Source organism: Callithrix jacchus, chromosome 1, assembly GCF_049354715.1.
Source record: "Callithrix jacchus isolate 240 chromosome 1, calJac240_pri, whole genome shotgun sequence".
In the NCBI taxonomy this organism is placed as follows: domain Eukaryota; kingdom Metazoa; phylum Chordata; class Mammalia; order Primates; family Cebidae; genus Callithrix; species Callithrix jacchus.
The window spans coordinates 109,817,915-109,841,949 of record NC_133502.1 but is presented as its reverse complement, the minus strand read 5'-3'; the positions used below and the strand labels follow the sequence as shown (position 1 = coordinate 109,841,949).

The following is a 24,035-nucleotide window of genomic DNA, read 5'->3' as shown; positions in this document are numbered from 1 at the left end:
AAGGGAACAGGCCTTATGTCACCTTCATTATTTTGGAATCTATGATGCCTTTTCCAATCATGTACATTTATTTGGAGACTGATATATTCATTGTATTGTTTCCTTTGTTTTCAAGTTTGCTTCAAGTAGGTGTATATTTGAACATTGTTGGTAAAGGGTGGTCTTTTTCTGGTATACCGTCTAGTTAAAGAATATATGGTCACTCTTATCATTTCTCTACAGGCAGCCTTCAGTTTAAGAGTAAATAACTGTTTTTCTCTCTGAACAATCTAACCTTTTAAAAAGTCCTGGGCAAGAGTGACATTGTTTTTCTCTTTGTATTTTAGAATGGAACATTAGATTTGGCTTTACAGAATTCTGTTAGTCTAATAATTTTTTGTTTAAGTATTTTTGTTTCTAATTTTTTTGTATATGAAGATGTTGTAGGTTTGTGATGGTTAGTCTGCCTAAATTAAGTTAGACTATCTAATTCTTTTCATTGCAGACTTAAGTTTATTTTATACATTTTCTCAGTGTTAATGAATATAAATTAGTATTTTATGGTTGTAGTGTGTTCACTGTTTACAAACTACTTATTTTAGATTGTAAATTTGAATTCAGAAATGTTGTTAATTGCCCCCAATAATCACATAAAATTTAAGATTGCACATTTCTTTAAAATTCCATTTGAAATTTATGAAAAGCTTTAGCCATCTATTTTATGTACTTCTCACAATATAGCAAATAATCATTTCATGTTCTTTGCTGGTTGTAACTATCAAAATATATTCAGCTCAAAGCAAAACCTTGTTTTTTACTCACTTTTCCTTGACTTTGCTGTATTGTAAATATAAGTTATTACAGAAATAAGGCCTGTTAAAATGCATAGCATTAGTAAACTGAACTTAAAATGAATCCTGATGGATAATAATCCATCTGGGAAAAAATGCCAAATGTTACATTTAGATGTTAATTGGGCAGTGCAATATTTATTTATTTTTATTTGTCAATCAGGGTTTCCCTTTGGGAAAAATAGAAACCATTCATCTTTAATCTATCTTGATTAACACAGATTAAATGCAAAGGTTGAAAGATGCAATTATCTTGGTTTACATCTATAAATGAGTGTATATTAGTTCATTATTAGAAAAATCAAGTTTTAAAGATAAAGGTTAAAAGTTCCTATAGGATTTTATAGGCTTTGAAGTCATAAAAGTTAACAAACATTTTACAAGACATTTTATGAAAGAGCAAAAGAAATAATAATTTATTTCTAAATTATTGGATGTTAAGATTGGGAAATACTAATGTCCAAATATATTGTATTAAAGACAAAACCCAAGGAAACAATATATAACAGGCATTAACTTCCTTTGGGTAGCTCATGGAGCCTCTGCCTTTAGGTTGCACTTAAACTTATATGGAAACTTAACTGCCAAGTTTCTCTTTGAATCAGAGGAATGCTTTCCAATACTATGTTTTAGACTCAAATGTCTGATTTATAATTTCATCACTGTGTCAAAATGTAAAAGTTAAATACTGGCATATAGGATGGAGATTACAATCCCCAGCCACATCTCAAACTCTTATCTGGTGGATCCTTTTAAATTAATTTCTATTAATACAGTGAATTTCTAGGGGATACAGCCTGAGATGGGGCAGTTGTTGACAGTCTTCCTAGCTGGGACCTGCAGGGCTACAGCAAAGCCATCTCCATCCTTTCAGGGCTTTTACCTCCACTTGACTTCCTTCTGCTCTCTCAATGAGCTCTCCAGGCTTCTGGCAAGGAATACTGTTCCTCCTTCTGCGTATAAGGGGTAGGAAACAAAGCATAGCTTTGCTGCTGTCAAAGTAATACTCATCAAAATACCTGTTCTTGTACCATTTTTCAAACTTGTGATTTATGTAAATATACATGTATATGCATATATATAATAAACGGATTTTTAAAAACTAGTTTAGAAATGAAGAATTTAAACAGAATTTCTTCAGTTTAGAAATGTAAACTATATAAGAAGAACAGTTTACAAAACAGTGCAGATTTTTTGACTTGCCTAGCCATTTCAGAGACCCACATAGCCAATCCAGTAAAAACTTCACTTCCTGTAAATTATTCAGTTGGGATATAAGTAATATCATTTAGGCTTCTAAGTAGTTTGTGCCAGCATTTACTATAATTATCTCACTATTTGTATGAAAAGTTTTCTTTATTAGGAGTGGTCCGATTAACCCACACATATATATATGTGTGTGCCATTTGAGTCCAATGGTATATTTACATATATTTTACATATATATGTATAAATACACCATTGGACTCAAAATATTTTATGTTAAACTTTAATATTTATACTAGCTTTTCTTTTATAAAAGGTAATTTATCACAGTATTCTTCAAATATTCTATGAGATTTTCTATTTCAAATTTTATAGTTAAACTTTTAGTCTACAAGATAATTTCTATGATCATGAAAAATAAGCTCTCATTTTGATATATTTATACTCATTTTTAAGTAATTAGATATTGCAAGAAGACTAGTACACAAGTAGGGCAGTTTTAAAAATATTTTATTTGTATCTTGTTAATTAAAATTATTTTCATTTTCATTTATCAGATTAAAATTACATTAGCTCTGTTTTTATTATTTGTATACTCTTGGTTGTAAAGTTCATATTATAAAATTGACTAATTCCATTTCTGGAAAAAAATGCCCTCTAAGATTTTTCTTCAAAGTATGTCTTCTGTTCATTAGCAAAGGAAGTAATATTGATTTCTTGACTCAGAAGAAATCATAATATTATACCTTTGACAATATGCATAATTTTATGAGGATACGTAAATATACTTACAAACATATCTTCGGCATTTTTAACTTACACATATTGTGTGTTCCATGTTTGTGGATTTGGAACCTTCATTAGTGTAGTTGAAAAATACAACTGTTTTTCAAAAAGTATTTACATTTTTTATGTTTTCCTTTCCATAATTTTTTTCCTTGGTGTTTTCTTTATAGTCCTTGATATCGAGAACCTATATGCCTTTCTTTAATATATTAAGACTGCTGATAGAAGGTGGTCAACCCTTGCTCTGTCTAGTATGTGTACACAAAACAAGAACCAGCACTGTTGTACAACACAGCTCACTAGGACTGCCATAACATCACACAAGTGCTTCCCAATCAATCATTTTACCAAAGCATGTGAATGAAATATATGAATCAGGTTTTTATTGCTGCATTTTATATGTAGTCTTTCTCAGCTATACTCAAATCTTAAAATTAAAAAAAAAGAAAACCCACTAAAGAGACATGCTTTCCCACTGTTATAGGCAAAATACTAACTTAAACCTTAGTGACTTAATTTCCCAATCAGGCTGCCTTATCTGTTTTACACTAAATGAATATGTTTAGTAAACCTATTCTGTGTGTCATTTAGAATACTCAGAAATCATGTTTAAGCACCTGTAGAAAACATCTTTACTGACAATCAGGCTAGAGATGATTCATATCAAAAGAATTATTTTGGCCTGTAATACTTTTATGTCATTGTAAAAATGAATGTTTATTTTGTGTCATCTTTTTAAACTTTTATAGGTCAGGCTTATGTAAAGAGGTACTATGTGTGTTTAAATGTTCATATTCATTTGCATATGTACCCTGTGAAGGACTTCAAGTCTGTCTGATCAAACTCTGAATTTTATTTTTAAAAGTACCCTGGTTCATCTTGTAGCTTTGGTAGCTATATTTTCTAAGCCAACAATCAATATGGGTTTAATGACAGAAGTTTAATTACATAAACATCATGTAGGAATATTTGACATTAAAATGGCTTTTGGAAATTCAGTTGTCATGACTAAGGTCAATAATTCTGAAAATATTTTAATGAATTTTAAAATTAAAAGTCTGAAAATTCAGGTTTTAAGTTTGATTGCAGTTCTTAAAATTTGTTAAAAAGAATTGAGAATTTTTAAATTTATTTACATGTCCATTTTATCATTTTTAGTATCTCATTGCAAATTCCTAGAGTAAAGGGATGAGAGCACATTTATTTTTGTATCACTAGATGCTTGGCACATTACCTGGCACATGGTTGGTGCTCAGTAAATGAATTATTTGGCTTCTATAATTTATATTTAACTTGAATGTGTGTTAAATGTCAGCACTTTATTATACCTATCTTATATATGGCATGAAAATTTTGTTGAGACAAGTAATGTGAAGTATTTAGTGCTTTTGTGAAACATTGGTCTGGAATAATCAGGAAATATGAATTGGAAACCAGACTCAGGCATTGAGACAATATGTGACTTTGCGAAAGTTATTTAAGTCTATTTCAGTTCTCCTAATGAATAAATAAATGAACAAAAAATTTAATTTTGCTAATGTTAAAATTCAATAATATAGACCTAGATTCAATTTTCTAAAATTTTCTTGTACATTCAGTGCTTTAAATATCCTTTTTAATGTACATAGAACAACGTAAAGCTTTAAAATGTGAATATAGACTGAAGAAGTGTTGCATTACCAACTACCAAAATTATGAAGAAACACAGTTTTGAGGCAGAAAAATTCAAATGGTTGTAATAAATGTTTCTTTCCTTTTCATTGTGAATAAACTCTTTGCCAATGTCTAGTCAGTTTATTTTCATTTAGAGAAGAAATAACTGAATTTTGTCGTTTTTGCTTTCAGAATCTGTCCTGATAAACAATGTAGTTATTATCTAGTGGTAATTTGAGATAAATAAATTAAAATTCTATAAAAATGAATATAACTTGAATATAAACACTCATACCAGCCAGCCTGCTGTTCATGTGTTATAACAAGCCAACACTAAAGCCATTCAATGGACCATGGTGTCAGGCTTGGTAGCATGTTTTGCTCTGTAGTAGTTAAATTTCCGATACTTACGACCAGTTAATGGAATTATTTGAACTCCCTTAATAGGTGTCTATTTCCAAAATTGCAATCAATACAGGGAAAATTAGTATGTCTCAATGTGTGCTTGAATATTTGAAGAAATGGATATTGTCTGAGATCCTTAGTGATATTCAACTATTGACAATGTTTCTGACTGTTTTCAAAGGCAGATTACCAGCCTCTGAATTGCAGCAGTTTACTCTGTCATAAGACTTGATGAAGAACTTCTAAGAATTTCTGTATGTTACATTTGCAGTGTCTTGTAGAAATTTTGGCAAATTATGTGATTTATCTACGTTTACTGTGTCTTATTTCCCTAGCTCCAGTGGCTGTTGGACAATTATGAGACAGCAGAAGGAGTGAGCCTTCCCAGAAGCACTCTATACAACCACTACCTTCGACACTGTCAGGAACACAAACTGGACCCAGTCAATGCTGCCTCTTTTGGAAAATTAATAAGGTCAATTTTTATGGGGCTACGAACCAGGAGATTGGGCACTAGGTTAGTACTGAAAAATATTATCATAAACTGATCTCTCTTTTTCAAACTAGGGCAATTAAGTATTTTGTTTAAACAAAAGTACTTGATTAAAGGTAATATATAAGGAAATACATAGAATGAGCTCAGTTGATAACATCCCCAGGAAAAGGAAAGGATGTTATGTAGTGACTATTTCCAAGCCAGAATTATATGTTATCTAAAACATTAACTGAGCAAAAATTTGAGAAGAGCTGATTCTCAGACTACATAGAAACTAGCAGACCAACCTGTTAATGCAAGATTTGCATATGGTGCTTTAAACACACACACACACACACACACAACTGTATTTTTGAAAGAAATCATACTAACGATGATGAGTTAAGTGACATAGTAAATGTAAAACTATGTTATCTCTTAACTCTTGCAAAATTTCCTTTGTCTTTATAAACAACGCTGTTCGGATAGAGTAAGAAACTAAAACAGTTTTTTATTTCATTTCTGGAGGTGAATTAAAAATCCTTTGGTAAACTTGCAAAATATTGTTTAAATTCCTCAGTGATATGTTAGTTCTATTTTACCTCTTATTAGCCCCTACTTTTTTTTCTGCTCTTAATGTGAAACCATATGTACGTGGAAGTAAAAAGATTGTATACTTCAATTGAACTGAAATAATATGAAGAAAAAGCTTCTGGTTTTTTTTTCTTCGGAAATAAATATGAGTGTTTTCAGTAACCAAAATACGATGAAAAGAATACTTAGAACTGTGAAGCTTCATTTTTGTCTTTCCATATTTCTATAAATGATCATAAGATAAATAAGTAGCTGGATAGAAGGATATGAATGTTTTTAATTTCCCGAATCTTACAGAAATCATATAAAAAGTTAAAATAGAGACACTATACTATATAACATTAGGTGATATACCCTTAATTAGCTATAAAGCACAACTTCAGAGTATTCTAGTAAAGAGTTTCAATCTTAATAAAACAAACACAGCATTAGTAATTGACTTTATTAAAAATATATATCAAAAAGAGGGAGAAAAGATTGATCTTTTTCTCACCCATCACAAGACTCATGACTAGGACCCCTATAACGAAAGATTAACAAGAGAAAAGCATATAATTTGTTTAATATAAGTTTTACATGACAGGGAGCCTTCAGAAATGAAGACCCAGAGAAACAGAGAGAACTGTATGTATTTTATGCAGTCTGATGAAGTAGATAGTTCTGGAGAAACATGATTGGACAGAAAGGGGTATGATCTAATGGTTCTAATCTGGGGGAAACTCAGCAAGGCCTGTTTTGTTTTCGTTTTTGTTTGTTTGAGACAGAGTCTTGCTCTGTCACCCAACTCCACATCCCGGATTCAAGCAATTCCTCTGCCTCAGCCTCCAAGTAGCCCGGATTATAGAAGCCCCCTCCCCCCCCCCGCCGCTGCACCACACCCAGTGAATTTTTGTATTTTTAGTAGAGATGGGGTTTCACCATGTTGGCCAGACTGGTCTCAAACTCCTGACTTCAGGTGATCCGCCTGCCTTGGCCTCCCAAAGTACTGAGATTCCAGGTGTGAGCCACCACTCCCAGCCCAGTGGGGCCTGTTTGTTTAGATTTTTCTGCATCCCTGTGTCTTCAAAATTAGGAACATTTTTTTTTCTGCAAGGTATAGGAGGACCCCTCTGGAATGAGGGTCTCAGGACCTGTTTCCAGGGGAAAGTGAGCTAGGTTTTTATGGCCTGCTTCAGGGGAGGAGTGAGGAGAATTTTTTTCTAGTTTCTGTGGCCCACTTCTGTTATTTTCCTCAAATGCCAAGGAGCCATATTTTGGGATAGCATGTCCTAAACCCCTTCACTGTGTCAATTCTGAGATTTACAAGGTCTATATGTATTCAAAGCATGAATTACTGCTTTCCTGTTGCATTTTAAGTGATTATACATTTTAGATTGTTGAAGGTTTGGCTCTCTCATAAATATATTTCCTTCTTTCTATACTTCAAAAGATAGTATATTTTAAAGTGAAGAATATGATTGTTATTCACACTAAAGGAATAGCTTTCATTCCCTTGAGAAAAGCTTTTTGTTTCTTTAGTTTTATTTTTTTTTCAGAACCACAGAAATCATTATTTGGGGACCTAACCTACTATCTCCTAGCTGATGGCTCTGTAGTTACACATACCGTGCCAATATTTTGAAACTCTGGGCTTTATTCAACATTCTAATAGCTGTATTGTTGTGCTTCTTTTGTTACTGAAAGGGACTTCAATGGGTCCTATTTTGAGGCTCCATTCAAACCTTGAAACACATCTTTAAAATAGAAAGGGACAAAATTGGGGTTGTTTGGTTTTTTGAATGGGTAGAATCCATACTCTGTAAGTAGGTATTGCAGTACTGCAGCTTTTACTTTCTGGTGTTCTGGGTTCCTCCCACTCCCCACTATGTAACAATTTATGTCTCCTATTTTTTTTTTAATCATGTGTAGTGTTTGCATTTAGGTTTGTGAGGCAAAGCCTAGAAAAATAAGGAGAAAATAAATACTACGGAGAAAGTTTAAACAAATGAAGTGTCGTGAAGATGGAATTGTAATGTAGAGAAACTGACAATGGTAGGAGTGAGGTACTAGACATTCTTTCTACCATAGAAACTTTTAGCATTTACATTCTACTACCAATCCAAGGAACAGAAGGAAAATTAAGATAAATCATGAGGCAAACTATATCAAATACCCTTTTTAAAGAAAAGCAAACTATATGTAGAAGTATTATTAATATTGTCCATTAATAAAATAATCTGGTGAAACCACTCAAACCAGAAACAGATCCTTCCTAAAGTTTTTGGACCTAAGTAAACAAAAAGTAAATCAAATCACTGTTTTAAACAAAGGCAAATAAATAGGTACCTTTTGTTAGATCCCATCTCCAAATTAAGTTTGTGTAGACCACGGAGGAAACTCAGTAAGGCCTGTTTTGTTTTTGTTTCTCTCCCCCAACCATTCCCAGTGAAATAAAAAGAACCTCTCCCTCCCAACCCAACTAAAATGTTAATTTGTAGGGAACCAGAAAGAAACTAGGCACCCCATGTATTTGAGGTATCAAGAGAGACATCATTTTCCTCTGTAGTTTGTCTTGTAAGTAATGCCTCCTGCTTCCTACCCTACCTCTACTCCCTACTCTCCTCCGATTTGTACAGAATAACGCCACAAATTGGGTATGTGGTATTTTTGATTTTGCTTATTGCACTGTTCTGCAGTGGATTTTTGAGATGAGAAATAATCTCTGCAGGTGGAAGGCCTTTCTTTATGGGTATTACGTTTTTCTATCTGCTTTACTGTGCTGAAACCATGTAGGTGTTTGGATGCCCTGTTTTCTTTTTTTTTTTTTTTAACTAGCAGTATTATTTATATAATATGATTTTAATGTCTTTTCAAATATATATAAGGCTCATTTAATATGTTTTTAAATCTTGGAGGTATAATTCTGCTCTATTTTTATAAAAAAATATTTAATCCACACTCTTCTTGCATTTCTTTTTGTAAATGGAAAACAAAATTGGGAAAAGCACTGATGTATTGCTATATATAGACTTGTGAAAAACTACTGTTTTCTCCTTGCAAGAATTTACATATTTAAAATGATATTTTTGCAAGAATTTGCAAATTCCATTCACAGCAAAACTTTATCATTTCTAACAGCAAACATGGTCTTTCTCATGAACATGGGGAAATTATGACTTTTATTCCAGGTGGGAATTTGCCATTTTCACGGAGAAATTTCACCATGTCTGTGTGACGCATCTTTTTTAACCTGCAAAGCTGATACAAATCCATAAAAACAGAAACTAATAAAATGTGTTTCAAAATCAATAGATTTAAGGCTTACTTTGTTTTTATGTTTCAGAATAGTAAATAAGTCTTTACTACTACATTTTATAACAAACTTAAAGTTATCTTACTTCATCCTCACTGAAATCAAGAGAAAAATGTTGACCTTATCCAGGAAAGTGGAATTAAGATTTTTTTCTTTCTTCTCTATACACACTTTACAATAAATACGTATTCCATTGAATAATTTGGTCTGTTATCCTGTTAACTAATTTTTACTGGCCAAAAACGTTTTCCTATCATTACCCTTCTCAATTAAAGTTAAAATAGAAATTAGAAAATGAAATGTAATTTGTGTGAAACAAATAGACTGACTAATATTTAAGTGAAAGTTTATAAACCAATATTTTTAGTAGGGCCTTCAGCTGATTGATTTAGAATCTTATTTTGATTCTTCCAGTTTTATCACCATGAAAATATAAAAGTATTCGGAACAGGTATATCATAAATATGTAACATTAATATACTGCTTTTACCAAATTTTTCTAAGTGTAAAGTTGAATGGACATTCCATGTGATTAATGTTAGTTTGACTGACTTTTGTTTCTAATATTTATTGTTCACTAATGAAGAGGAAACTCCAAATACCACTACTATGGGATTCGTGTCAAGCCAGATTCCCCTCTTAATCGTCTGCAAGAAGACATGCAGTATATGGCTATGAGACAACAACCCATGCAACAGAAACAAAGGTAGACTTTGGAGTTATCGTTAATATGTCCAAGCTGTGTATTTCTTAGTTGTTTGGGTCTCCTTTTTTCTGAACAAATACCTAAGTACAAAAGGATGTTCTTATTATTGGCATACTTTCATTATGGATAGTTCGTAAATATGATTTAGAATTTCAGTGATCCTGCCTGTTTTCCAAATTTCTAAAAATTACTTATCAGTCAGCCTATTTGGCCCCTTTTAAGTTAAGTGTGACATCCCAAACTGTTCAGACAGGGAAATGAAACACAAAACATAAGGAGCATACCCAAGCAAATACCACATGGAGAAATTTGTTTCAGTATTTATGAGCTTCTGACTTGCTATTCTTCACATCCCTCAGTCATTCTTTTTGACACAGTATGAATTCTTGCAGAATGTTTGGGATGTCTTACATTTGCTTTGAATCCAACTTTCGTAGATATAGAATTGCTGATATTAGAGTTGTAAGAGATCTCAAGCATTCGTGAATGAATGGATGTATGATGGATGATGGGTAGACATATGAACAGATGGATGAATAGAATCATAGATCTTAGAATTGAAAGATATGTCAGCCTAGTCTGGCCTTACAACCTTGTGGTCATCAAAGCATTAATAGCCTCTGTTTTTCAGATAAGTTCCAGAGACATTAAATCATTTGCACAAGCCCATAATAAAGTTGCATAGCCAGGGGCCTTCTACTCCCATGTGACTTACATCACAATTTAGAGTAAATTGAAAAAAAAATCCTTTCCTCTTTGCCAGCATAGCTCAACCATGACAGCAATTATGATTTTCTTTTCAAGTGAGCATGCAGAATCAGATAGAGACAGGAGGTCTCTGCATAGGTCCCAATATATTGATCTGTGGGTGATTAGTTGCCTTGGCTAATCTCCCCATTCATGCTAGTTCAGTCAGGACCATTAACTCTAAGATAATGTCAGAGAAAAGAATATATCACACAGTAATTTTATACTATTTAGTCAGCCAACATTGTTTGAGTCTCTACTGTGTGTTAGGCCCTGCATGCAGAGATAAGACACGGTTCCTATGTGTGAAGAGTTAAGAAATTAGAAGGGGAGCCACATGGGGAATTGAAAAAAAATGGAATGCAGTCTAGGAAGTGCTAAAATAAAACTTTGATCAAGGGACTATCACAATACAGAGGAGTTTTCAACAAACTCTGGGAGAAGGGGAGATTGGGAAGTTTCTAAGAAAGTACTGTTTGAGTAGGAACTTAGAGTAGTCATAAAACAGAAATATATTGCAGTAGATGGAAAATGCACCTAGGGGTGAAGTCCATGATGTCTTTGGTAAATGGTCCATGATTTATTTAGTTAGGTTGGTATTATGGAAGGAGAATCAAGGAGTGGTTGCGTAGTTTAGTGGGAGATGAGATCTTAAAAGTAGTTTGGATCATATATTAAGGGATTTGCTTGTATATAAAGCTAATAAGTTTGTTCTTTGTGCAGAACATAGCTTTGAAGCTATGTAAGGCTTTGAAGCAAAACAATGAAACTTTGATTTTTTCTAGAGAGATGACTTTTTGATTTTGGGCAAGACATATTTAATGGAAAGAGACTGGAGGTAAGGATACTTGTTAAGTGGTTTTATAACAGTCATAATTTCTAGTGTAAGTGTTCCAGACTGAAGACTCAGTTCAGGATTGCTATTATATAAAAGGTATCTTAAAGGTTTCAGATTTTTTTATGAGAGATTCTCAATCTTATTTTTTTAATTGCTGATTCTTATTTTTTGATGTATAGCCAGTGAGAAATAAGAGGGGCTCTGAAAAAAATAATAAAATAAATTACAGAATAGTACCTCATAGAGTTGGAGATAGCGTTTGTGTGAGTTGCGGTAAATTATTACTGTTTTGAGTTATGATTGCTTTTTGTATCTGTTAATGGCAGCACTTATAGCCTTTACTTTCTGCTGTGATTTCTACACTAATGCATAGCAGCACTGCATAGTGGAGATGATGATGATATCAAGAAAAAGAAGGTTTGCTTCAGAAATAACATATACTCAAACTTAAATGTGAACAAAAACTTAATAAATTGTACCTAAGACAGTTGAAGCCTATGATTTGACTGCAAGGAATTTCCTGTGATTTAACTGCAAGGAATTCTAGCAAGCTTTCATAGAATTAGAAGCCTTCAAGGAACTTTCTTTATAAAAAGCCTGAGTTACAGAAGCAAGGCCCAGGACTTTCTGTGGTCTTCTCATGAAACATATTCTGTAAAGATTAGCAAGCCATAAAAACCCCTGCATTCTCAGGACAGTGGTACTTGAGTTTGGAAACAGGTAAAAGATGGAAGTATTTAAGAAATGATGCAGAAATTCAGTAGTATTAATAAATTAGGTTTAATTCTTATTTCTTGTGAAGTAAGAATATGAAAGAAAGAAATACTGAAACTTCCTTTAATTTGTTGTTGTTTTTTTTTTTTTTTAAAAAGATGCATGTTTAGGATTATGGACAGTTCTTGAAATGGTGTCTTGCTGATTGCAGCGTTAGTGTTGCCAATTGCATGGGCCTCTCTTTAGGGCAGCAGGGTCTTCTGTTGTCTCTCTGAAGGGATCTGTCCACTGGCAACACTGATGAGCCTTAACTGAAACCAGTTACCCTATTGTGCAGAATCATTTAGACAGGAGAGAAGGAGTTTCTTTTCATGGGTGTGGACATAGTCTAATTTAAGAGTATTTGTTGAAAACAATGAGAAAATAACTTTAATAATTTAATTTATGGCTTAAAAACTTTTTTGAATGATTTCAAAATTCAAATGATTCTACTTTGTATAGTAAAATTTATATAAAGGGATTGCCAGTCTCTTGTAAAAATACAAATGACCTGAAAGGTTTCAAGTATAAAATAACAGGTATTTAAAAATATTCACATTATTTGAGTACTTCAAGGTTTATTGAATGATCCATGTGTGCTTATCTTTCTTTTTTGTGTGTGTGAGACGGAGTTTAGCTCTTGTTACCCAGGCTGGAGTGCATGGCACGATCTCGGCTCACCGCAACCTCCACCTCCTGGGTTCAAGCAATTCTCCTGCCTCAGCCTCCTAAGTAGCTGGGATTACAGGCACGCGCCACCATGCCCAGCTAATTTTTGTATTTTTAGTAGAGATGGGGTTTCACCATGTTAACCAGGATGGTCTCAATCTCTTGACCTCGTGATCCACCCACCTTGGCCTCCCAAAGTGCTGGGATTACAGGCTTGAGCCACCGCACCCAGCCCGCTTACCTTTCATAATGTAAATTTATTTTTTATATGTTCTTATAGTGAAGAAATGCAAGTGTATAAAGTGATTATTTTGTTCATTAAATTTAAGTTTTAGAGCTCAATTTTTACATTATTCTCATGAATTTGGAATTATACTCAAGTGATAATAATGATTATTGTTTTTATATAGCTCACAATTTCTTGAGCTTTTTTTATACAAGGTGTCACTTGAAGGTTTGATAAGGTGGTAGAGGAAATCTCCATTTATCTGTGAATCCGATTCCCAGCAATACCACTGTATGGAACATAGTCATGAGTCTGAACGTAAATGTAAACAACTTCTGATTGGAAAGCAGATGTCACAGAGCCTACAGTTTCACTTAGTTAAAAGATGAAGCCATTCTCAAACCATTTTACCTAAAATAAAGGAGATTAGAGCCCCCTTGATTCACAGGCAATCATGAACAATGACAGCTGGCAAGAAGAAATAAAAGTAGACAGCGTCTTCTATTTACTTTAAAGTTACTCAATACAACAGTTTTTGGACAGTCAAGGGAGGGGCACATGGACCTAGGCACTCCAGTAAATACTTCAAATATCACTCTAGTGACTAAAATATAGTCTAACAATGTAATAACTGCTTTGCATATTTATGGCATTATAGGCAATCAAGGAGAGGTAAAATACCATGGTTAAGAAGACAGAAAACCTTCTATTGAAAATACTTCATATGAAAATAATGTTTTTAACACTGATATGAGGTAGTCTTCAGTTTTTGACAAAATTCACTCGTGAACTAATTTGCCTACCCTAATTTGGATAATAAGTAAAATTATTATAGAGCAAAAAGGAGATCAGTAATTTCCATCTCTCCAAACTAAGTAAAAATGTTTGCTGCAGTTTAGTTTCAATACGTAAAAGAAGTATATAGAGAGTGTTGGCACGTAGATTTTAGATATTTTTCCAGATTCCAGTAGTAAAAGCCAAATGCTTTTGATAGTGTGCTTGGCTGGTTTAATCCCAGTAGCCATTCCCAAAATATTAAATACTATTTACCATTTCTTCAACAAATACTTATCAATTGTTATTTGCATGAAGAATCTGTCAATTACATCTAAAAGATATCACACAGAATCGTAGAATGTTAGAAATGGAAGAAAGATTATCTAGTCCACCTCATCTTCTTGATGAGAAACCTGAAGTCCCTAAAGGTTAAATAACTTATTCACAGTCATATAGCAACCAGGATAAGAACTCTTGTCTTTATTTTCATGAGAATACCACCCTCAAAGAGGTAAGATAACCCAAGCAGAAACACACACACACCAAAATATTTGCATATGAAATAAAGGGAGAAATCACATTTTAATGATTGTGTTTCAAGTAACTGAGGAAATGTGCCCCCTCCTGCCTCTTTGCATGGTCTCTTCACAGCAATTGTATTCTGTGAAAGAATGAACCTTTCTTTCACAGAATGTGAAATAAGAATATCACTAAGAAGTGGTCATTTGGAAAGGTGATACAGCAAGGCTACTTTTGCTTTGGCTATAGATAAATGTAAAAGTATGCACGTTCTTTTAGAAGTAAGAAAGGAATTTTAAGAACCTTTATCATTAGATGGCCTTTCTTGATATAGAGTTCATAGACTAGTTAAATGAACCCTAAATTTAGAATTGGAAACTGGGGCTTTGAGTACAGGCTACATGGGCACTTATACAGAGTGTATGACTTAACCTCACTGAGTCTCAGTTTTCTTCATCTACAAAATAGAAATTCTTAATAGACTTATCTCACAGATTATTTTGAAGTTCAAGTGAAATAAACTATCTAAAAGTTTTTGCAATAACTGGCAATGTTCAAGTGTTAGATAATTATTATTGGGATCATTATTACGCAGTAAGCACTAAAGAAAAATATCTTTTTTTTTTTTTTTTCTTTTTTAATTTTTTAATGGATTTTAGGTTTTGGGGTACATGAGCAGAGCGTGCAAGACAGTTGCGTAGGTACACACATGGCAGTGTGCTTTGCTTTGCTTCTCCCCTTCACCCACATTTGGCATTTCTCCCCAGGCTATCCCTCCCCACCTGCCCCTCCCACTGGCCCTCCCCTTTTCCCCCCAATAGACCCCAGTGTTTAGTACTCCCCTTTCTGTGTCCATGTGTTCTCATTTTTCATCACCCGCCTATGAGTGAGAATATGCGGTGTAAAATTGACTTTAAAGCAACAAAGATCAAAAGAGACAAAGAAGGCCATTACATAATGGTAAAAGGATCGATACAACAAGAAGAGCTAACGATCCTGAACATATATGGACCCAATGCAGGAGCACCCAGATACATAAGGCAAGTTCTTAATGACTTACAAAGAGACTTAGACTCCCACACAATAATAGTGGGAGACTTTAACACTCCACTGTCAATATTAGACAGATCAACCAGACAGAAAATCAACAAGGATATCCAGGGCTTGAACTCAGACCTGGAGCAAGCAAACCTGATAGACATTTACAGGACTCTCCACCCCAAATCCACAGAATACACATTCTTCTCAGCACCACATCACACCTACTCTAAAATTGACCACATAATTGGAAGTAAAGCACTGCTCAACAAATGCAGAACAACTGAAATCATAACAAACAGCCTCTCAGACCATAGTGCAATCAAGTTAGAACTCAGAATACAGAAACCGACCCAGAACTGCACAGCTTCATGGAAATTGAACAACTGGCTCTTGAATGTTGACTGGGAAAAATATCTTTCTTAAGGAATATTTAGTGTTTTGGAGGAGAAGGAAGCCTAGCAGTTGGTCAGGTTGGGCTTCCATTTCTCTATACCTCTAGGCTAGTAGTTTCTAATTTTAATTGATATTAATAGTTTATGATTCCTTTCATACACATTAATTCCCTGGGATCATTACAGAGTTAAGCATCTAGAGCTGGCAAATTGATCTGAAGCAGCTGAGGGAGGCAGGAGTCTTTAGTGAGAAAATAATTGTGCCTGTTTATTTGTCTTTGGAGACAACTAAGGCATGTTGGCATTAAGATATTTAATGTTCACTATGCCACTGCATTAGTCCCTGATGTAATGATCACCTTTCCCATTGAAAAGAGGAGAAACATAAATGATCACAACTCAATAACTACTGAACTGTAGTAATTCATGTAAAGTTTGTTAATAATAACAGTCACCACTTGCTCTCATGAGTAGTATTTATTGAACATTTAAAATGTTTTTCAGTAAACATATTACATGCAAGATCTCATTTGGCAATTATATTGTTATTTGCTGATAAGGAAACTGAGGGACCCTTAATTTTGCTGTATTCAAGCTCACTAATTTATTTTTTTCCTAGAGCAAGCCTCAGATACCTTTTGTTGTTGTTACTTATCTTTCGGCATCCAATGGAGCCAGATTGTCATTCTCTAAATAAAGAAGTTGGGAAAGGATTAGAGAAGGGGCCAAACATGGATAAGAGAAGGGGCCAACCGTGGATAAAAGAAGTGTCATGCATACTTGTAGCAAGAATGTATCAGTTCTATTTAGCTAACCATAAACCACTTATGCTTATGCTTAGAGGACTCAATGCAGAAATTCATGAGATCAGAGAATCATGTCCGCCTCTTTCAGCACTGCATCCTCAGCACCTGGGAGAGCTCTAAGCACATTGTCAGCTCTCTAAATATTTGTTAAATGAATGAATGACCCACAACTCCGATTTTCACCAGCAGCTTCGACCTCCTCCTATACCCCATTTCAACTTAATTTTTTCCACTTCTTCTTGCCCAATTATAGATGTAAAGCTAATGAAGAGACAAATACTCACAGAGCCACTAACAAGAATTGAAGAGATGGGATACCTATCATTAACCAATAGGGTTGATGGTAAAAATAATTTAGATGTATTATCAATATATTCAGTATGACTTCAAAGTTAGTTACCATTCTAAAAGAATGGAACTCTTCATATTTACTATTTTCTTTTGCTCCATTAGTGTATATACTACTTGATTCATTTCAGACATCAAGTCATCTAAAGACTTTGTGGGACAGTTTTTTCCAAAGAAGATTACAAAATTCCCGTAGAAAATTCTAGCCTCCTGCCCTTGTTTTGAGCTCAGTATTTCAATTTATTCATGCAAATAAAATGATTATATGCTTTCTGGAGTTATAAACATAATGATGACTTTTTGTTTATACAGTTTATATATTGTGTTTTGCATGTACATTTTTTTTCAGCCACCGTGAAAGGATTTTCCAAATGTTTCATTTAATCTGTTGAAAATCCTTCCACCTGGTGCTGTTAGTTGAATGTAATGGTAAATATATACCATTCTTTGCCTTCCATTGGACTGTTTTAGTGTCCATGTGTATGGGATTGACAGAACATTACTTTTACAGTAGAGTTACAAGTGTCCAAATCCTAAATAGCAGCTATGAGTAACCCCATGGGGAAAGATTCCTAATTATTTTCTAAGTTTTCTGTGTTAGTGACAGGTTTTATGCATACAGTCAGCAATTAAAGCATTAGAGTTTCTTTTATTTCTTAATCATTAACAACTTTAGCACTGATTGCCCATGGAGTTGCAAGCTGTTAAAATTATCATTTGCCTCTTACTAATTTTGAAACCAAGAGCTGTTCCTTTATTTGATGAAGCATAGATCTTTCTCCGAGCATACACAATGCAAGAGTACTAAGAGTTTACTCTGGAAAAACCAAATCTGAACATAATTAATTTGCAAAGTAAATGGAAGTAAAGGGAGGATACTCTTAAATATTAATAAGTTTAGTATTTTTAAAGGATTCAACAGAAAACGTTTTTTGTTTGGCTTTTTTTCAATAGAAAGCTTTCTTGGGTTTTTTTTATTTATTATTCTCCAAATATGGTGGATTTGATAAAGTTTATGATGATTATTTTATGAAGAGTGTGAAGAGTCAGAAAATCTTCAAGTCATGTTTTAGTGCTAAAACGTCAGTTAAAATTCAACAGATTAACATAATATAGAATTATTATGTAAGCAAATAAAATATAAAAGACATCTTGGAAAAATTATATTTATATCCAGCCTTTTAAAAACCATATGCCTATAGAGGCCTACCCATCATATGGTATGTGCTCAATAAATATTTTTTAAATGGATTTGATATGTGTTAAAATCAGTTGAATATGATACGATAAAATCAAATATGTTACCTTAAACATTCATTCATGTAAATATATTTATTGTACATTCCAAATATAGTTTGTTGGAAAATACAAAAATTGATGACTTATTTTGTTTAAAATGATGTTGTTTTAATATTAATTGATGTATATCTATAACATTGAGCTAAAGGAATCTGTTTGGGTCCAAGAGGCTCCTGTAGAGTAGGGCTGTACTAGCTACTTAAGAAATATCTCAGAAAAGTGTTAGAATAACCGGTTTCTAAGCTCTATTCCCAAATATTTTGGGGGTGGGTCTAGGGTGAGCCTACACATCTGAATTTTTTGAAAAGCTACCCAGATATTGATATGCACTTAGATTTTTAAAACCAGTGATAATAATCTACAACCACTGCTTCCAAGAATAATCAGTTGCTACCTATTTTTGTTTAGCCTATTTTTAACGTGATTATTCTTGACTTCCTGTTAAACTTCCTCCTTTGGGAAGACACAAACTTCTGAGGGTGAGGGTAGGGATAGGATATTTTCCTTAGTTAGGGTACCAGGAAAATGAGAATCTAGGCTTTCTTAGTCCAGTATTTCTGATTTCTGGGGATTTTTTTCTAAAAGTTCCAATCCATTGCCAGACAATACATTGTGGATATATCACAACATGATTCATTACTTCAAGCTGGAAAAGCAAAAGTTAGCACTACCTGGAAGCTCTCCAGTATTTACCAGCTTACCACCTTTTTCCCCTAAAAGTTGATCTTGATGCATTTTTCACCTCCCACATAATATAGTTTATTTCTAATTAGTGTTTCCCACTCAGTATCATGAACTGTAATAAAACATTATAATGCATCATGATTTTGATTCCTTATCAAAAATAAAATCTCTCCTTCCATTAGGAGCTTCCATTTGCAATACTAACAGCTGTCTCCATCTTCCTAAAGAAGCAGACAATTTTGCTTGTAGGCTATAGGCTTCAAAGCATTGTGTGCAGTTAGATTGTGATGTAACATCTGTCTTTTGAAAACCTACAGTCTAAGTGAAATATAAGTCATTTTCTTTTATGGTTAAATTCCACTTGCCCTTGATATTTGTGCCAGTTAAACATCTGTAGTATGTTAAATACTGTGTAGGACAAAGAAAGTGACAAAGCATAGCTGGCAAAGTCTCATAATAACTTTATAATCCTGTATTAAAACTTAATGTAATTGAAGTCTATTGGAATTATTTTATTTTTTTCCTTCTCCAGGGAAAATATTAATAACTCAAATTCCTTGAAACACTTTTGTTTAAGCTCTATGAGTCCCAAACTCCATTAACTTAAATGAAGAAACATGGTTAAACAATTTTAGGCTATTTTATTAATGAGATACAATTCCATAGCTGAAAAAGGGAAGCTAAAATCAACTGAAACTTGGAATGGATCAATAAGAACAAGAAACTTCCCTTAACAAAATAAAGTTAAAATCATTTAAGTCTACTACAACAGAATGGTTAGCAACTGCTCTCCCATACATGTACACAAAGTACTTGCCTCATGAAGTTTCTTTGCTTCTCTAAGTTGATTCTTCAAGGAGGAAAGAAAATCAGAAAATCGTAAAATTTTTTATAAACAAGACTTATAGCACATGATAACACTAACTGTTCTATTATCTTTAGATATGGCCCCAGTTGAAAAGTACCTCCCAGAAGGTTTTTCCATTAAATAAAAGATTAGCCCTGAGTTCTTTTCTCTTGTTAGAAAACAGCAGTCAATATTTTGGTAATGAGGAGTCATCACTAAAATTATAATCATAAGGATGAAGAGTATTGTACTATTTTCCAGTCTCTTCACCCTCTGACTTTATTTTTGTTTTTCGTAGGTATTTGTAAGATACTGCCACATAAGAAATAAATATAAATGTCATTTTGAGAGATTTGTCAATTTTCTTGAAAATTTCATTTATCTAAGTTGTAATTGATAACATCCAAGATTGATTCATTTCCTAAGGCAAGCTCAGCATTAGTTTGTTTGATGTTCTACCAGCTTCAGTCATTTCATGTCTGTTGTCAGCATGCAGGCACCTTTGAGTATGTCCTGTTCACATCTTAGGGGCATTGTTATTCATAGTAACTTCATATTAATGATACAGTTGAATTATGGAGTCAATATAGGTGTCAAGTGTCTGGATGGTGAGAATATTAATTTATTTTGTTTATAAACAGAAATAGGGGAAAAAAGAATGGAAGGATAGGATAATGTGACTATTATCTCTAGATAGTAAGTTTATTATAGATTTTAATTTTTTTCTTATGCTTTTCTGTTATTTTCAAATTTCTAAAATAAAGAAAAGTAAGTAGAATCAGAGAAAAAGAAGAAATTATAGTTGCTGCCTGCTTGCTTATTTTGTTTTTGCTTTTTCTAGGAGACTTGGCTAGGCTTTTTTTTTTTTTTGATGTGATATTTCTTTTCCAAGACATATTTCTTCTTCCTCATGCCACTGAAGCACATTTTTTCTATTTTAGCTATATGGAAAGTACATGAGTTTGTATGACTAGGACCTAAAGATATGTAACTTTAGCTGACTTTGATTCTTTATTTTAATTTGATAAACTCCATTTGTAGATGGATTCTTGACTATATTTTGCTACAACTGATGCTTATGGCCTTTGTATTTGAGGATGTTGATAAGTGTCATGGAGATAAATGTGTTGAGATGCACCAAAGGTTCTAGGAGATATGAAAAACAACACAATAGGATTTGTAGACTGATCATGTTTTTGAGATACTGACTGAAAGCCATTCATCAACATTTCTCAGGCCTGAGCTCCTAGATCATTGTTCAGGTAAAAGTTCTAATATATCCATTGGCCATTAAAAGTTACTTTCAAGCTGTGTATCAAAACTTAATCATGGACATCTTTGCTGCTGCTGTCCAAAGAAATACCTTATATAATTCTTTCATTCTTAGGTAAATTTCTGGATTTCCATAAATGGGCCCCCTTCATGCACCCCTTCAACCCCTTTTTTCTTTTAATAATTGAAAAAAAATCTGCATCCTAACTTTATGAGACTATCAAGGAAAAAGAAATCCTACAACCATCATGAGACATTAAAGAATATAGAATAAAATTTAATGCTTTGGGAGTTTCGGGTAGTACAAAAAAGCAAGGAATAATTTGGTTTATTTGTTTTTTCCCATCTAATATTTTTAGGTACAAGCCTATGCAGAAAGTGGATGGGGTTGCAGATGGTTTCACAGGAAGTGGTCAACAGACAGGCACATCTGTTGAGCAAACTGTAATTGCCCAAAGCCAACATCATCAACAGTTTTTAGGTATGTTAAGGTGTAATGCATATTAGTTGCTACTAGGATTTTGAAAAGAGAACAATGGTAGTCTTTTCTCCAAGTGCAATGTCTATTATAGATGTCAATGACATAGAAAGATTTTTTTTTGGTGCCAAAATTATACACATCATATGTATAGTAGTCCTAGCTTCTCTTTGCCTTTCATGTTTATTAGAGATTATTTTTAAGAATATTGAGCTATATAGGACTTTTATGCATATGGATTAAAGACTCATTGCTATGAAATTGTTTTCCAGAATTTGTATTAATCAGCTTTTATTGTCAAAATTATGCTGTTACTTTCAGTAGTAACTTCAAGTGCCAAAAGGAATTCTCATTTCCTATGTATAAAGTTACATACTCACAGGCTCAGATTAGAAAAAAAATTATTGTAAACTTTTAAAAAGTAATTTATGCTTTTAATCACAGCATTTTCTCTTTTTATGATTTATAGATGGTTTACATGTTTCTTGTTATTGAAAGAGTTAGGAAAAGGAACTTGCATATTTTTACCATAGCCAAAGGGGCAAAACAAAAATGGCACTTTAATTGACAACTCTTCTAGAGATGAACATGCATATTTTCCATATAACAGATCAAGATAAGTAGAAGCTATCAGAGAGTGACGGTGTGTATGTGTCTGTGTGTGTGTGTATATGTGTTTATGTGCACTTTCTGACAAAGACAACTAAAATAGACTCTCAGGTTGGAATAGTTACTAAAGTTGAAAACATCATAGCAGCATTTCTCAGACTGAAGTCCTCGGGTTACATTTCTGTGCACCCTTGGTCATTCAACATGAATTTTATTTTGTGATTTTCATTTCAATTATCATCTTAAAAACTAAGCATATTGTGGATTACCTAGAAAACTAGAACTAAATACTGTTCTGCAATTTTAGTTTCCATATTTGTACCTGGATTTATGATAAGACAGGCACCAAAATATCTTACATTAATTGTCAGAGCTAGTAAGAAAAGAATAGAGAGAGACTTACTATGTAAATTACATTTCCCTCCCAAGGGAAGCCTAAATCATGTCCCTGTATTCTGTGTGGAGAAAAGTTTAACATTCATTTGCACTTAGAAGAGTAATGGAAGAAGCAGCCACCATAAAGCACATGTTGCTATAGACCTACCAGACCCAAAAGATCCTGTGCTATCCTTTTGCAAGAGATAACTTAGTTACAGGACAGGAGCATCATCCATCACATCAAATTAATGTTATTAAGTTTTATGTTATTTTTGTAGTTTTCTTTGTATTTACTTTGTAGTTCTTTTGGTTTATGACTCTATAACAGTTATGAACATAATGAGTTTAAAGCTAGATTTTTTTAGTAATGAAGTAACATAATAAAAATATTTAGGTACTAGCAAGCTTGAGATATTTTTCATTTAATAGGGGCCTTGTGTTGAGAGACACTGTGATATGCAGTATGCTATTTGCAGTATAATTGTAGTGCAAATTTTGTTTCTAGAAAATTCTTAAGAATTTCTAGACAAAAGTGTTCCCTTTATTTTTATATTTTGTGCTGATGATGGTGCTACATTTTGCTTGTAAAATATTAATATAAAAAATCCTTGCTCTCTGGACCTCTGACCTTTAAAATTTGTTTTTCTTTTTGGTCTTCTTAAATTTTTCCTCATTAATCTGTAATTGGCACCATCCACAATAGCATTTTTCTGTTCTGTTGTCATGGTAACAGATGCATCTCGAGCACTTCCAGAGTTTGGAGAAGTTGAAATCTCTTCTCTGCCAGATGGTACTACCTTTGAGGATATCAAGTCACTGCAGAGTCTTTATCGAGAGCACTGTGAGGTAAGTCTTTTCAAATGTAGTATGAACACATGCTTGGTTTTGCCAGACAACTTGCTAAAATAAAATAATTAAGCTTATTCCTAAAGGAAAGATGAACTTAGCACTAATTCTTTTGAGCATATCTTTTAGCACTAACAAATTCATTTTTCTTCTTTCCTGTCTCAGAGTGGAGAGATGAGGAATGCAGAAAAGTGAGAATAAATTTTATTCTCTATTTCTTAAGTCTATCTTAATATGAATCCTTTGATGCAGCAATTCCGCTTCTAGGTATTTGTCCTACAAAAATACTTACATATGGGTGGCAAGGCAAGTGTACAAGAAAATTTGTTGCATTATTATTTTTAATGCAAAAGATTGGTTATAATTTCTTTATCAAATAGGGAGATGGCTGTAGAATACTATACAGCCATCAAAAAGAGTAGGCAACTCTATAAACGTATTAAAATGGATCACTTTGAGATTTAAAGTTAAAGGAAAAAGCAAATGTAAAAAAAAATGTGTATTTTCACTTGAGTGAAAAATTGTGTGTGTGTGTGTGTGTGTGTGTATTAACAACTAG

The 24,035-nt window shown here is 33.2% G+C and overlaps 1 protein-coding gene across 41 annotated transcripts in view; it reads left to right on the top strand.

Moving 5' to 3' along the window:
* Positions 1-24,035, top strand: part of RFX3 (regulatory factor X3) — a 304,192-nt gene that overhangs the window by 216,705 nt on the left and 63,452 nt on the right. For all 41 annotated transcript variants that reach the window (XM_078368376.1, XM_078368367.1, XM_078368342.1 and 38 more), the window contains 4 exons: positions 5,216-5,397; positions 9,828-9,947; positions 21,525-21,646; positions 23,364-23,476. In XM_078368376.1, coding sequence (XP_078224502.1) covers positions 5,216-5,397; positions 9,828-9,947; positions 21,525-21,646; positions 23,364-23,476 — 537 coding nt within the window. The remainder of the gene's footprint in view (positions 1-5,215; positions 5,398-9,827; positions 9,948-21,524; positions 21,647-23,363; positions 23,477-24,035) is intronic.